At 41.8% G+C, this 14,766-nt stretch overlaps 1 protein-coding gene across 4 annotated transcripts in view; it reads left to right on the forward strand.

Moving 5' to 3' along the window:
- Pcsk5 (proprotein convertase subtilisin/kexin type 5) overlaps window positions 1-14,766 on the forward strand; it is a 417,146-nt gene that overhangs the window by 278,751 nt on the left and 123,629 nt on the right. For 3 of the 4 annotated variants that reach the window (XM_021151578.3, XM_029472674.2, XM_021151579.3), the window contains exon 20: window positions 333-448. In XM_021151578.3, coding sequence (XP_021007237.1) covers window positions 333-448 — 116 coding nt within the window. Of the gene's footprint in view, window positions 1-332; window positions 449-3,418; window positions 6,267-14,766 lie in introns of those variants that run through there. The other variant, XM_021151580.3, reaches the window with a different exon arrangement.

Raw genomic sequence — 14,766 nt, forward strand, 5'->3', positions numbered from 1 at the left:
TGCGAATATAGAGACATAATACCACACCTGCCTTTTGCCATTGGTGCTGGGAATCTGAACCTTACCAAATAAGCCATCTCCCCAGTTCCCCTTCACAAATACCTTAGAGTTCTTAAAATAGTATTTCTCTATCCAGGACACACTTTGTCCCAGTTGGACTCAGTATCTACCTGCCATGTTTTCCCCTAATATTCACAAATCTAACAGCTATTATAAGAAAATAGCTTGGTCATCTTCAAAGAAAAAACTAATTTGAAGATATTAAGAGGTTGATAGTAAATATCCCCCATGCAATGGATAAGAGATTCAATAGTTATGTGTTTTGCCTATAGATGTGATAACAGCTGTTTGACATGCAATGGGCCAGGATTCAAGAACTGTTCCAGCTGCCCCAGTGGATATCTTTTAGACTTGGGAACGTGTCAGATGGGAGCCATCTGCAAGGATGGTGAGTACAGCTACGTAGTCTGCTCTGTGAGCTTTGCACTTTACGGACTAACATATTTCCATTTTAATAAAGAGACTAACAAGCATGTATTTAACAGGATATACTCAGCATCTTGTGGACATTTGCTGGCCTTGATTTACATCTTTAATGAGTCATGTTGCTTTGTATTATTTTGTTATCATTTTATAATGACTGACTCTTACTGTGTAGCTTAGGCTGGACTCTAAATCATGGTCCTCTTACTTCAGGTACCTGGGTATCACCAAATCACCTGCAATCCCAAGACAGTTCCAGTTAGTTGTTTTAATGAATAACCTTTACTAATCAGAACAGCTATCCCTTCGTAGAAAAAACCGAGCATATACTCCAAGAGCACACGCGTGCATAGCCTTTGCCTCTATCAACAACCCGCAGGACAGTATTATATCTGCCATACTCACGAACCCACAAAGACACACCATCAACAACCCCCATAGCTCCCCCTAGCACATGTTTTGGCACTATAAATTTATTGTGTTTGATTAATTGTACATGACATGTGTGTACAATTATCTCATCACATGAGATGGTTTCGGTGCCCTAAAAGTCCCCTGGGTTCCCCCTTTCATCATCCTGCCTCCCAGTTCCTAGACTCTCTGAATTTCTTTTTTTTTCCCCTGTCTCCATAGAGTCTTTCTTTGCAAAACATCTAATATTTACAATCATATAGTATGTAGCCTTTCCTGGTTGGTTGGTGTTTTAATTGTTTCCTTCCAATTTTTTTTTTTTTGTAGACAGACTGTCCAGATTTTTTGATGTCTCATAATAGAACCTTATACCCTCCCATGAACACTGAGCATTTTGCATAAATATCTTCCGAAGTCCTATGTTTTAAACATTCTTGGGCCGCTTCCTTTTAATGAGAGCATAGGATTTAATCATGTAGATATTCCCTAGTACTTGCCATTTTCTGGTTATTTGGATTTTTAATCATTTCAATAGTTGAATCCTAATCCAATAGTGTCAGAGTATTTCCTGGAGCATATAAGTCTAGGAAATAATTTTCCAATATTCCAGCAGGAAGAAAACAAAAACAAAATGTGATGATAAAAAGAAAAATGACAGATCAAACCCAGAACATAGGACTTTCCAGTGTTGGACCAGTCTGCTTTTCTTGCCATTAATGGTTTCTATTCAAATTCTAGGACCTACACCATCCCCAAAGATTCTGACTGAATTATGCAGCGTATAGTATAACACAGATACTTTTAGGAACTTTTAAGTGTCCCTAGTTTGCAATGCAGGTTAGGGAACTTCCTCTACCAGCTAGGCAAATGCCAGGTTCCCTCACCTCTTCAAAGTCACTGCTGTCACCCGTAAATTCAGCACGTTTCAGTTATTAAAATGCCAACATTAGTTTTTTTTTTTTTATTTTCACCATAATCCATACTCAGGAGACCCTAACTTTGTACCTAAGCTTTACACACAAAGCATATCTCAACAGAGAAATCAATTGTATTTGAACACCTGCATGTTCAACATGTCTTTGGAGACTGCATTTGGAACAGCCTTGGTCACAAGGCTATAGCCCTAGGGAAAGGCAGAACATGACCTTAGGAGTCTGTATGCTGTATTCAGATCTTCACTCCACACAAACTGAAGAAGATGCTACTGATGCTGTGTGGTTATTCTACAGCTCACTATTAGGAACCTCAAAAGGGCATACATAGCAGGAAGGGAGCCAATGAGAACATTGATACATGCTCATTTGCAGTCATTTTTCCCTGAAGCATCTGGGTGGTTTCATCTTCATCGTGTTTCAGAACAGGTAGTGTAGCAGAGTAGGCTGAGCCTCCCTACTCTGTGCTTTTAGAGCCAGCCAGGGCTAGTTCTTAGTGCACCACTCTGAGCGGAGAAGCCTGAAGTGGAGGCACAGGGCCATTTAATTATCAGCTGTCAGTTACCAGGACATCTCCCTTGAAGTTTTCACCTCTAGCATTTGGTATTAAGCACCTAAGATTAATGAAGCCCTAAACCACCTTGCTAAGTGTTGCTGACCATGGGTTGATTTGTACCAAATGGCAACATGGTCAAAGGGAAGGTTCAGGATTGTGGGCTTGAGTGGAAAATGAAGAGCTGTTGTTTGCACTCTCAGGCCTGTGAAGAATAAGGTCCTTTGAGCCTTTGGTCACATGGCCAGTGCTCTAACTGACTATAGGTTGCTCCTTTTCAATTCCATATTTCCATGATTCTAAGACAATTGTTTGACAGTTTAACATCTCTGGAATCATTCATATATATCTATTAATTCATGACAACTCACTATTGTTTTAAACCATCCAGTTGATAATATGCAACTGCCAGGCCTGGATCTTAGACTTAGCCAAAGAAATGTACATAGAATTGAATGAAACCTGTGACTCCTGGTTCTTCTGTCTCATTTAACAACAGTTCACATGAACATGGAAGAACTGCACATGGAGCATCCTATCACATACTGTTGATAAGAATAAAATTAAAATATCAATTGCTAACAAAATATAGTATCATAGTGCAAACATTATTACCTTGTGATACTGAAAAAAAAAAAAACAGTCAATCTTAAACTGTCTTGGATTCATTGTATCTTGGATTCTATGAAATATGGTACAAACGACTGAATATTTTCTGCTCTCAATAATTCTGAGAAGAACAAACAGTTCCTTGCTTGTGATATTATTGATCTCTAATTTATTCTTTTTTTTCCCCACTCTCTTTTTCCTTTCCCAAATGGATACCAATCACATTTACTACTGGACTGCAATATTTTTCCCTGAAAACACTGCTGCTGACTGAAATCACTTTGGGTGGACCAAATTCCCTCCTGTGCCTGCTCCTGAATGACCTCTTCCAATCCCCCAAATCTACCTCTTTGGCCAATCAAAACTTACCTCGGTGTGTCACACTGTTCTTCACTCCGCTCCCCCTCTGTCTTGCTGACTTCCGGAAAAGCTACGGAAGAGTCCTGGGCAGAAGGAGGCTTCTGTATGCTTGTGAAAAAGAACAATCTCTGTCAGCGAAAAGTTCTACAACAGCTGTGCTGCAAAACATGTACATTCCAAGGCTGAGCAGCTGCCTCACATCCCTGTTCCTGTAGACGTATAGATTATTCCATATTATTAAAGAAAAAAAAAGCCAAAAACTGCAAGCCACCTCTCTCTTTCTTGCTATCTTTTTTTTTCTCTCTCTCTCTATCTCAAGTTTGTGCAGGGAGATGGTGAACTGTTTTGTCAGAACTTAAATAGAAGAAAAAAAAACAAAAACCTACAACAAGCCTACCTTTTATAACTGGATGTTTAGTGTTAAACAGCCAGAATCACAGAGACAGTATTGTATAACCAAAGTATTTGATGCCAAAATTTGACGTTAAAATAATGATTTGATTTCCTGCCCTGGTTTGAAAGTCCATTTTATTCCTTTGCAGTTATTCACTGTTTCTCCTTTAAAAATCCCTGAAAATATTTCCACCACCACCACCCCTGCAAAAACAAAAACAAAAACCATCATAAGAGCACACATAGATCGGAATGAACAGAGAGCTTTGCTTCAGTCATTTTTCTGGCTTTCCTCTGCAGCCAGGGAAAAGGACAGGAAACTGGACCTTAGGGACACCCTGCACAGTGTGTTCAGTGTCTCGTCTTGGTGTTTCACGGTTCCATGGTGATACCTTCCTACACATGATTTCCTTTGTACATTGCTTTTCTTTTTTTTTTTGCACTTTTCTTGCCTGATAAGTCTCCTCCACTGGCTTCATCGGGCAGACTTTCTGCCACTGGCTTTTCAAACACTGTCAATTGGGTTATTTTTTACACAGCTGGTAAAATGGATTATTCTGAAGAGTCAAATGACAGTAGAAGCATATGATAGCCAGAAGGGTTGAGGCTGATCTGGGTCGCCCAAAACCCAGAGAGAGAGGGATAGGCTCTGCACAACCTCTCGGTGCTATCTAGCCATTGCCCCCCTACCTTTTTTCTTTTTTTTTTTAAACTGTCATCAGAAATTACATTTGTCATGTGGGAAGAATTTAGATTATGATGCAGGAAATTTCTTCCTGGGGTCAAAAGTTTCTAAGAAGTCCTGTATTTTTTAAGAAATGGAATTTATTTAAATACTATTTAAGCTCATGCTTGACACTAGTGGAACAGCGTTTTTCAATGGTGCTGATCAATCGACTTGTCTCCTCCTGTCATTTTTAGAAAATAAAACTGGAAATTGAATGTGGGTGGCATGATTGTACCCTCCTGGTTCTGTATTTTCTCACTCCTCTGTCCTTCTATAACTAGGTTCATGTTCTTACACACCTGTCCACTGAATGTCACTGAGCTGGGGTTGCTTTGTCTGTCTGATTCAAAATGTGTTCACACTTCGTAGAGTCTAGAATACTGGACTATAGAGAAACTACTTTGAATCTGTGGTTGAAAATGATGAAATGTGATAAATCTTTTTGTAGTTCCTTGGAGGATAGCTGATATCCCACTCCTTCATTTTTTCCTTTCAAATCTCCTTGGTGACCTCATTGACTTGGAGCATGGCCAGGCATCTCCAGGTTCTAAGCTTTAGAAAGCTACACTTCCAAGTTGCTGTGGCTTCACTGCTGAGAAGAGAGTGGTGATCTTGGAAAGGAGTTGGGGTGTGGATGCTAAAGTCCTCTTTCATGCAAACAAGCAGTAAACAGCCTACCCTGAAAATATCCCTAGTCTACAAAGTTCACTTCTAGCTGCAGGTAGATAATGAGTAATTGGTCTATTGAACCCTTTAATAGCATTTTAATGTTACTGAGTCAGGAGATTCATAAGTAACTAAGAAACTGGCAGGTCATACTAGGCAACAGTGTTCTTTAGAACACTGTAGGCTCTTCTCACTCGAAGAGCAGAGGGAAACCTGGCCATAGTGTATTCTTCTTAAGATTAAATGCACAGACTTATGTTTAAATGAACAGATGTAAAACACAAGCCAGACAGATGGCAAAGACTAGACTTGCCCGCAAAGAAATTGAGTTGATTAGGCAAGTATAAACAATTAGAGGCAAAGGTCACAGTGATGCAAAAGATAAAACTGATGTCCTTATCCTTAGACAATTAACCACCAAATTCCCTGGGGTTCATTGCCATGCAGTTCATTTCCCACTGACCATGCAGGTGCACATCACGGAAATACCGGTTTAACTACTAGTGTGTTACTGCCTCATTTATCTACATTAACTAGAACAGAATGCTTACAAAGTTTACGTTAATGTTATATATTATGTATAAATATATATATTCATAATGAGTATATGTAATGGATAGCACAAAGTTTGGAGACGTGACAAATGCTCTTACCCTTTGGAGACAAAAGTCCTATTTTCTGTTTTCTTTTGTCTTTTGATCTTTAATTCACTAATTAATAGTGACCTGTTGTTAAATCCAAATCCACTTTGCTGAAAAATACTGTACATGTGTAAAATGTTCAGTTGTTTTTTTGTAAAATATAGAACAGTTGTAATTGATACTGGCCAAAATCAATGTTATTCCATATTTTATTTTTTCTATTAAATTAACCTAAGTTCCTGTTTATTTGATCTCTTCATACCCATGTATGTGTAAACCCCTCTGAAAGGCTTAGTGGATGAGAAACTTCTCTGCTTCCCTATAGAAGCAGAACGTGAAGGAGTAGTGGATGTGAGTAAAACATCTAAGTGTGGATAGGAAAAATGGAAAGATGGGTAGAAACAGGGAGGAGGAAACGACACACAGAACAGGTGACATTTGGACAGCCATGTATGTTAAATATCATTTCTAGGAATAGTGTAACAAAAATACCTATTAAAACTTGGCATAGTTTTGGTCCAGCTGTAGCTACCTGGTTGCTGGTGTGGCAGGTAGCTGAGTCATTTCTGCAGAAAAAGAATGAGAGGAGGGGAAGAGAATGTCTGTGTATGGGGTGGGCAAGCAGGCAGTGAATGTAAAAACTGAAAAGAAAGGAGGCTCAGTCTGTTGACATATTGTATAAATTTGCCAATGTCTAACAATGAACACCTAAAGGATGAGTTTGTCCAACAGAAATCTCTGAGACATAGCACTAAATCGGAAATGAGCTAAACTGAGCAATGGGTATGTATTCTCGTGGTCCCTGCTTTCATTACTTGCTACTAGGCAGAGAAATGAGAGAGAAATCAGCCAAACGCAGCCAGGTGAGTTCCAGCCGGATTAAACCATCAGAGAATATAGAAGATTTAAGAGAAAACTTCTGCTATCATACAGTACTGATATAAAAACAAAGGGAATTAATTTTAGTGACCAGAGTGCAGCACACACCATAAGAATGTAACACATATATCCTAATGTACGTATAACCTCTACTGAGTCTAAGAAGGACTCCAGAGCAAGGATATATGTGTTATCCTGTTTACCCATCAGGAAGCTGGAGCATCTAACTCCAAACCAACTGAGGCAGCAAACTGATAATCACAATAATGAGGTTCAGAAACTGACAGAGGGCCGTGAGTTACAAGTCTTGTAGGTGGTCACTTAGTTAAGTTTAGGCTGAACTGGTCAGGGGTGAGTTCCTGGAGCAGATAGAAGTACAATTTGTCTATGACTATCTAGGAGTCTTGGTCAGGTTCAGGGATCCTGATAGGATCTGTCTCCTCTGCCAGTTAAAGAATCAAAAGGCAGGGAAAGTGTTGAGCAGGATAGGTAACAGCTTGATAAATTTCAAACACAGCAAACAGGAGGATATAGAATCAGTAATTTAGGAGTGGCTTTTATTGAGGGTGAGGAAACACGCATATAGCAAGCACAGAGAAAAAGGACCACTTGCAAAGCAGAGAGCAGATGTGAGAAGCCAAAGACCATCAGCTTTGCCCTCGGGACTGGAACTGTTACAGTCCTTGGCGGGTCTTCTCTAATTTAGGGCTGATCAATTTGAGGAAAGGCAAGATGGCCAACTGACCAACTTGTTTTCATCCAACCTTGAACTTGTTGAGCCAGTTCATCAACTACCTAAAAAAAAAAAAAAAAAAAAAAAAAAAAAAAAAAAAAGGAAAAGCCCATAAGACCTTTGTTTTAGCTGCAAGACTCTTGTTTCAGGTTCAGAGGATGGTGAAGAAGCCAGTCATTGTGGAAGTTAACTATCTGTGCTACCTATCATGGTCCCTCTCCCTATCTGTTTGCCTATCAAGGAGTCTGTCTAAGTCCTAGACCCTCTTCCCATGTAAGTTTGCCATGCATTCGAGGTTCAGGTCAGGAAGGTACTTTCATGGTTTTAATCTAATTAGTTCATTGCTACAAAGGGCAGTAGTTCAACTTACAATGGCGTAGTCAAGAAATGACTACACCTTTGCATTTGGTGCTAGGCCTTCATCTCTGCCTAGTCCCACCCTAACCAAAATTTCAAAGTTCTCAAGTTGCACCCCAGGAGAAGCCCTTGCTCAGCAGTGGCCTTCTCAGGCTTATCAAGAAGTTGCAAGCCATGAACTTGGTAATGAAGGGAGCTGATTGGCTCTGTGACTACTATATTGAAATTTCTTTATTGGGTGATCAACGCTGTCAGCATACTTGAGTATGGAAATACACAACCCCTGCGCACCCTTCCCACCCATATACCCTAGTAGAATGACTCCTGAGATGCTGACATGGAAAGATATGTTTTTCACTGTGTTTGCATCATCATCCAGCCTCACACAGAATTCCAGCAGAAAGCACTGTGCTAGCCAAAAGGTGTCTTAGTTAGAATTTTACTGCTGTGAACAGACACCATGACCAAGGCAACTCTTGGACAACATTTAATTGGAGCTGACTTACGGGTTCAGAGACTCGGTCCATTATCATCAAGGCAGGAGCATGGCAGCATCCAGGCAGGCATGGTTCAGGAGAAGCTGAGAGTTCTAAGTCTTCATCTGAAGGCAGCTGGAAGAAGACTGCTTCCAAGCAGCTAGAAGGAGGGTCTTAAAGCCCCCCTACAAACAGACAATGATGTCCTTCGTCCAACAAGGTCTCACCTATTCTAACAAGGCCACACGCTGGGCCAAGCACATTCAGTCCACCACACGAGGCAATCTTAAACTGTCCTGGCAAGTTGGATCCTATCTCCTTCCATTCTCTAATACAAAATGGCAGGGGGAAACCAAGGCCAGCTGCAGCTTGACCTTGCCTACCCTAAACTGGGCTCTCAGCCCTAAACTCAGCATATGTACAAGACACAGAAAGTATAACCCTGCTTCTCTTCTCTGGTTAACATCCATTTCCAGATGCTCTTGTTGCCAGACCGTAAAATCCAAAGTTCTCCACAGAGCACTTTAGAGCCTTTGACATATTCAGCTGGGCACAGCCAAGATGAACTGAATTTCACTGTGGCTTATTGGAGCTCCTTGGCACCAAGCAGCAGACTCTAATCCACATAACTGTGTCTTCTCGTCATCACTAGAGGTGATGATCCAGCCAGATTCAGTTCTTTGGCAGCAAAGAGGCAGTTACGTAGCAGGCCAGAGCGTGAGTGGTGGCACAAGATCCTGTCCTCTACCGCCAGGAAACTCTTCAGAAGATGATTTGGCTGGGTTTCCCTTGGGTCGGTTGGTTTCATTTCTGAGACAGACTTTCACACTATAGTTTAAACTGGCCTTAAACTCAGCATGCTTCCAGCCATTGCTTCCCATGTGCTGGGTTAGTAGGCATGAACCCCATGCCTGGCCTTAGTTAGGCTATTATTGAGGGATTTGCTTAACAGGCTCTCTTCCAGGTGGCCATTGTTTGGATATAGCTATTGTTTTGTTTTCTGAGAAACAAAGGTTATTTCTAGAAAATTCTAGACATACTTTCTGAGGTCCATATTGTAAGATCCTTGAACTTTTGTCAATATTTTTATATACCTTTGCAGTGTATAGCTTTTGCTATCCCACTTTAAGCTCCAGGAACAGGCTGTGCTACCAGCCCCCCTCAGATCTGTGGATGAAAAACACAGACACATACATTGCTCAATTCCAACCTACATTCTTGGCTCAATTGCTGGGCACTACTAATTTTCCGCAGCTAATGTACCCTTCCTAATACCTTAGCTCAGCACTCTAAATAAACCCTCAACTTTCATTACTCAGTTACCTCTAGTCCGAGTTCAACACCCTAACCTCCCACCTGGAAAAGTGGCCTATGGCCACTCACCCAAGATCTTACATGGCTGGTCACCTTTTGTCCCTCTAAAGCATGGTGAAATTTTTCCTTCCTCCTCTTCATCTCCTCCCCTCCTCTCCAGGGACCCTGAAGTCCTGTCTCTTTCCTTCCACCTCACAATTGGCCCCTGGCATCTCTAGGGATAGACCAAGAACCAATTGGGGAACAGAACCTTAGCATCGGACCCACCCCCTACATACTTTAAGTATGTAATGATTTAGATTAACATGGTTTGCTTTAATTGGGCACAGACATGAAATTTCTGACACAAGAATTACTGCTAGTAGAAGGTGTGGCCAGGACTCAAGCCACCACTTCATACTTGTCCCTCATACTGCTTTCTTTTTTAAGAGTGCCAGAGCACATTAACTTCAAACGACACACATTGTAATGTGAGCAGAAATCCTTTCCCAAAAAAAGGATACAAAGTGCACTGACCCTTTGAACTTGCCTTTTTGGTTTTTGGTTTTTGTTTTTTACTTATAAACCCAAATAAATACAAACTTGCTTTGCCATACACCAGCCTCTGGGGTTCCTACCTTCTCCAGACTGACCTTCTAATGGGGTAATACATACAAAAGACTTAGCTATAATGTGACAGTATTTAAAGGGGCATAAAACATGTTGAGAGTTCAGAGAAACAAGCTCACTTTGCCAAAGAAGTATTGATGTCCCTTGTCCTTGTACAAAGCTGCCAAAGGCATCCCAAAATAGTGTGAAATGTTACAAATAGAGTTGGCTCTACTGTGCACAAATAAAGCTGCAAAGGTCAAAATCAAATGGTATCTTAATTAAATATCTGTAAATTGCAACATGTCAAACTAGTCAATTGTAACTCCACTCTTAAGGAATTGTGTATAATTAAATTTAATGTAGGATGAAGGTGAATTTTAATGAGTCATACAATGAAAAAAAAAAACCCTCCGGAAGTTAAAGCAGGTAGTTTCCATGGGGATATTAATATTGCCTTGAAAGAGAGAGTGAAATTCATCATTCACTCCAAAGGCCATGTTTCAGTGAGGACACTGGGGTGAAAGCCAAGAAGGATACTTTCCAGGAAAGCAACCTGTAAATCCTGTCTTTGCTTTCCATGCTCTCTCTAAGTAGCCTTTAGTCTTATTGCTTTAAACTCCTACAGACCTACTTTCCATTTCAATGACAAAACACCTGAGGCTGCATACTTTATAAAGACAACAGGTTCATCCAACACAATTTGGGGAGCTAAGAAGTCCAGCCAACATGACACTAGATTATGAGTCACACACACAAATCCATCCCTACTCCCGTGCTACATAGCATCATGGTAGAAGGTATGGCTTGAGTTCCTATAGGATAGAAATGATCACATGGTGAGACAGGAAGTCACTAAAAACTAAGGACAGAACAGACTTGCCTCTTTTCTTTCCTTTTTTTCTAACAATTACAGTCATGAGAACTAGCTAGGTTACCATCACAACTCTCTTAAGTTAAGAGCCTTGTCTCAGAGGCTTCCCATTAAGCTGCACCCTTAAACATCTCCCACCACTTAACATCACACACTAGAAACCTACTTGGAACAGCCTTTCTTTTTCCTAATCTCTTTCCCCAGATTTTACTGATTCTATTAACTACTGGGTAATTGTCTTCAGATACCTGGTAGACAACTCAATTAACAAATCCAAAACAGACATTAGACACCTCAACCCTGCTCCCACTGCCTCTTCCCCTACAGCTCTCCTTTCTCTGGAAAGGACTATTATAAATCCACCCAGTTTCTCAGGACTCCTCTTTTCTGCCCCAAATCCAATTTAACAGCAAAGTACCACTGCTCTTACTTCCAAACTCGCTCTCTCAATGGTCCACTTCTGCCTACTCCATGAGTCTTTAAGTGGCTTCTCTGCCTTTTGTGCTGCACCTCTATCTCCTCTTTTATCCCTATCCCCCCATCCACACAGAGTAGCCTGCCAGGTTTTCTCTCTCACTTGTTCAGAATAAAACCAAACTTCTCTGAGATCTTCCTGCCCTCACCTCATGATGCCTTTAGCCTCATACTCTGGCCTTACTAACTTTCTTTGTGTTCTTCAAACAAAACCAGTGTGTTTATGCTTCAAGATATTAAGTCTTAGTTTTAAAAAAATCTCATTTCTGTTATGGGATAATGTGTTACTAGGTCATGCTCACATCCTGTGGTACAATGGTGAGAGGAGCTGCAGGTCACCTCTCTGATGTGAGCTCAGCCACCTACCTTCCTCTTTCCATAGCCATAATCACATGGCATTCTTGATTCAGTTGCCTGTTTACTGTCAGTCAACTCCATGAGAACTGGTGCTGTTCTGTCCATCCAGTGTGCAACCATCAAGATATGTAAGCATATCTTGTTTAATTATAATCTGTATAATAAACAAATAAGAAGGATAATCAATATTTTTATAAGTAAAAAAAAAAACCTTAGAATCCTTAAGAATAGTACTCTAGAGAGTCTATGCAAAGGCACAGGGCCACTTGAAGGACTGTTCAGGGAGGTGGCAGGCAGAGCAGGTAGGGTGTACAGCTGAAGTAAGGATTCATGGACCATTGCCCTCCTTCCATCTCCTCTTCATCAGAGTCATCACCCCTCTTGAGAGGCTAATTGACTTGCCCAAGGACCCCATAAGTCACCTCTTGGCTCCTCGCCAATGTATTTGGGAAGCAATCATTCAGAGAGAGTGCTGAGGAGGGCATACCTGCTTTAGTCCCCAGAGGAATAATGGCTGCTTTGAGCCAGCTAATGAAAGGCTAGGAGACTCAGCAGAGCTCAGTGGCCATGTGAACTCACACTAGAGAGGTGACCTGCAGCTCCTCCTTGGCATCGTATCCCAGGCTAGGGGGACCATGGCAAAGCAATGTGTTATCCCATTACTGCAATGCTGTGAGTCCTGCTAGCAAACCTGAGGTAGCCAATTCTAGGTGTTTTCAAATAGGCTTCTGCTGCCTTGTGAATCATAGTGGTTACAAAAACAATAAAAGATAAACTATCAAGAAAGGGTAAGACCTGTATTACATGTGGGACTGAATGACTTTAACATTGTGAGAGCCATCAAAGTGGCACATCATTTCTAAGACATGTGGATGTGAATTATCTAAAGCCACAATAGCAGCAGCGGCACCCACTGCTTTCCACTATTTTTTTTTTATTTTTATGTATACTTGTGAGGTTTAGGGTGTGTGTGTGTGTGTGTGTGTGTGTGTGTGTGTGTGTGTGTGTGTGTAAGGCTGTCTGCATGGCTGGCTGGCTGTGTAGCTCTATGGCTGTGTAGCTGTATGGCTGTGTGGTTGTGGCACCTGCTAAAGCCAGAAGAGGGCATTGGATCCACCGGAATTACAGGCTGTTGTGAGCTACCCTGCATGAGTGTTGGGAACTGATTCTCTGCAAGAGCAGCAAGCTCCCTTAACAGCTGGGCCATCTCTTACTTTATTCTGAGATTGAGTTTCAAGTAACCCCAGCTGACCTCAAAACACATCGTGGAGCTATGGCTGACCTAAAACTCCTTTATCTTCTTAGTCCCACTTCTCAAACACTGGCGTTCCAGCCTTGCTACACCACACCTGTCTTGATCATCAAGTTCTTCAAGGACAAACCCTGAGGAACCAGGCAGCTTTATACCAGTTGTTGGCTGACATAGTTAAAGTTAGTGGCTCTTTGGATTGAAGAAATGGTCGCAGTGAACAGCTTCAGAACTGCAATCGATAGCCTCTGAGTCTCATCCACCGGGAGGCATGGTGCCGGGAGCACTGGACATATGTTAACTGATGCTTTCAGGCCAAACACCCCAGTTCCTGCCGTGCTTTTTGTGGCCCTCTGAAACTGACCAGTGACAGGCAGGCCAGCTCACCGCTGAGCTGTGCCTTTGTGTCTTCTCCTCAGTGAGATAAGTTCCTTGCAGTCATTTTCCAAGCCTGTTCTCTTGAACACACTGCATAACTGGCTGTTTGTGGCAGATGGGCAGTGGAAGCAGACCCCTTCTCTGCAGGTCCAAATTGAAGTGTTTGCATGCTTCCTGATAACCTGCTAGCAATCAGTGATTGAGGATGCTTCTTCCATGATCATTTCCTGGCAGAGCAGCAGCTTGTTCTCATGTTGGGATACGATGGCCAGTTGTCCTCAAGAGGCCCTGTCATCAGTCAGGGCTTCTTACTGAGTCCCCTCTGAGAACACAACTGTACCTTTCCTTTCTCCTGCCTCATCCCCTGAGTCCAGCTTACCAGGCAGGTGTTCCCTGCTGCTCCCACTGTGGGGAAGAGAGTAGGTTGAACCTGGTGTATTCTGAATACCACTCATTATTTCTAAGAAATGGGTTAATGTCATAATGACCATCACAGAGAATCTAGAACGAGGCCACCTGGCTTCAAATGCTAACTCTCTTGCTTACTAGCAGTGTGATCACATGGGAAGTACAGATCATTGACTGTCTCCCCATTTGTGGAGTAGAATGGAATGGCTCTTCACTACTTAAACTGCAAATTTAACATTCATTCATGATTCCTCCTTTCTGCTTATAGCCACTCTATGACCAAATCTAATCACCATACCTCTAGTTCTCTCTTGAGTCTGTTCTCTTCCCTCCATCCTCTCCCACACTGGGTCAGCTGTCTCCCTCCCCACTACCACTGGCCTGGGCTACCCTTTCATACCTTTGACAGATTCAGCTTTAAGAGAGAGAGAGAGAGAGAGAGAGAGAGAGAGAGAGAGAGAGAGAGAGAGAGAGAGAGAGAGAGAGAGAGGAAGGACACAGACACAAAACAAGATGTGAAAAGGCAATGTGAGCTCACTCCTCTCCTGCTGAAACCTGTTGATTCTGGTGCTACCAGAGCCATTAGCAAATCCCCACTTCTTTTCTCTCCATTTCTCCCTGAATCCTTCCTCTTCTTTCCTCTATGGCCATCCCTGGCCTTCCTTTGATGCTTCACATTAGCCAAGCTTGTCCAGGCCTTCCATTCCAAACTGTAAACATGACAGCATGAGCTTTTTCTTACTATTGTATCTCTCATGCTTAGCGCTGTTAGCACCATCAAAGATTTGCTCAAGGGGTTTGGGTGGATGGGTGCTATGGATGGATGGATTAATGAATACACTATGACACAACTGTAAGGTCAGGAAAAAAAGATGGTACTTCTGTCTTTCTGCCTCCTGTTTGG

This window comes from Mus caroli, unplaced genomic scaffold, assembly GCF_978045245.1.
Source record: "Mus caroli unplaced genomic scaffold, Mus_caroli_1 scaffold_20, whole genome shotgun sequence".
NCBI lineage: Eukaryota > Metazoa > Chordata > Mammalia > Rodentia > Muridae > Mus > Mus caroli.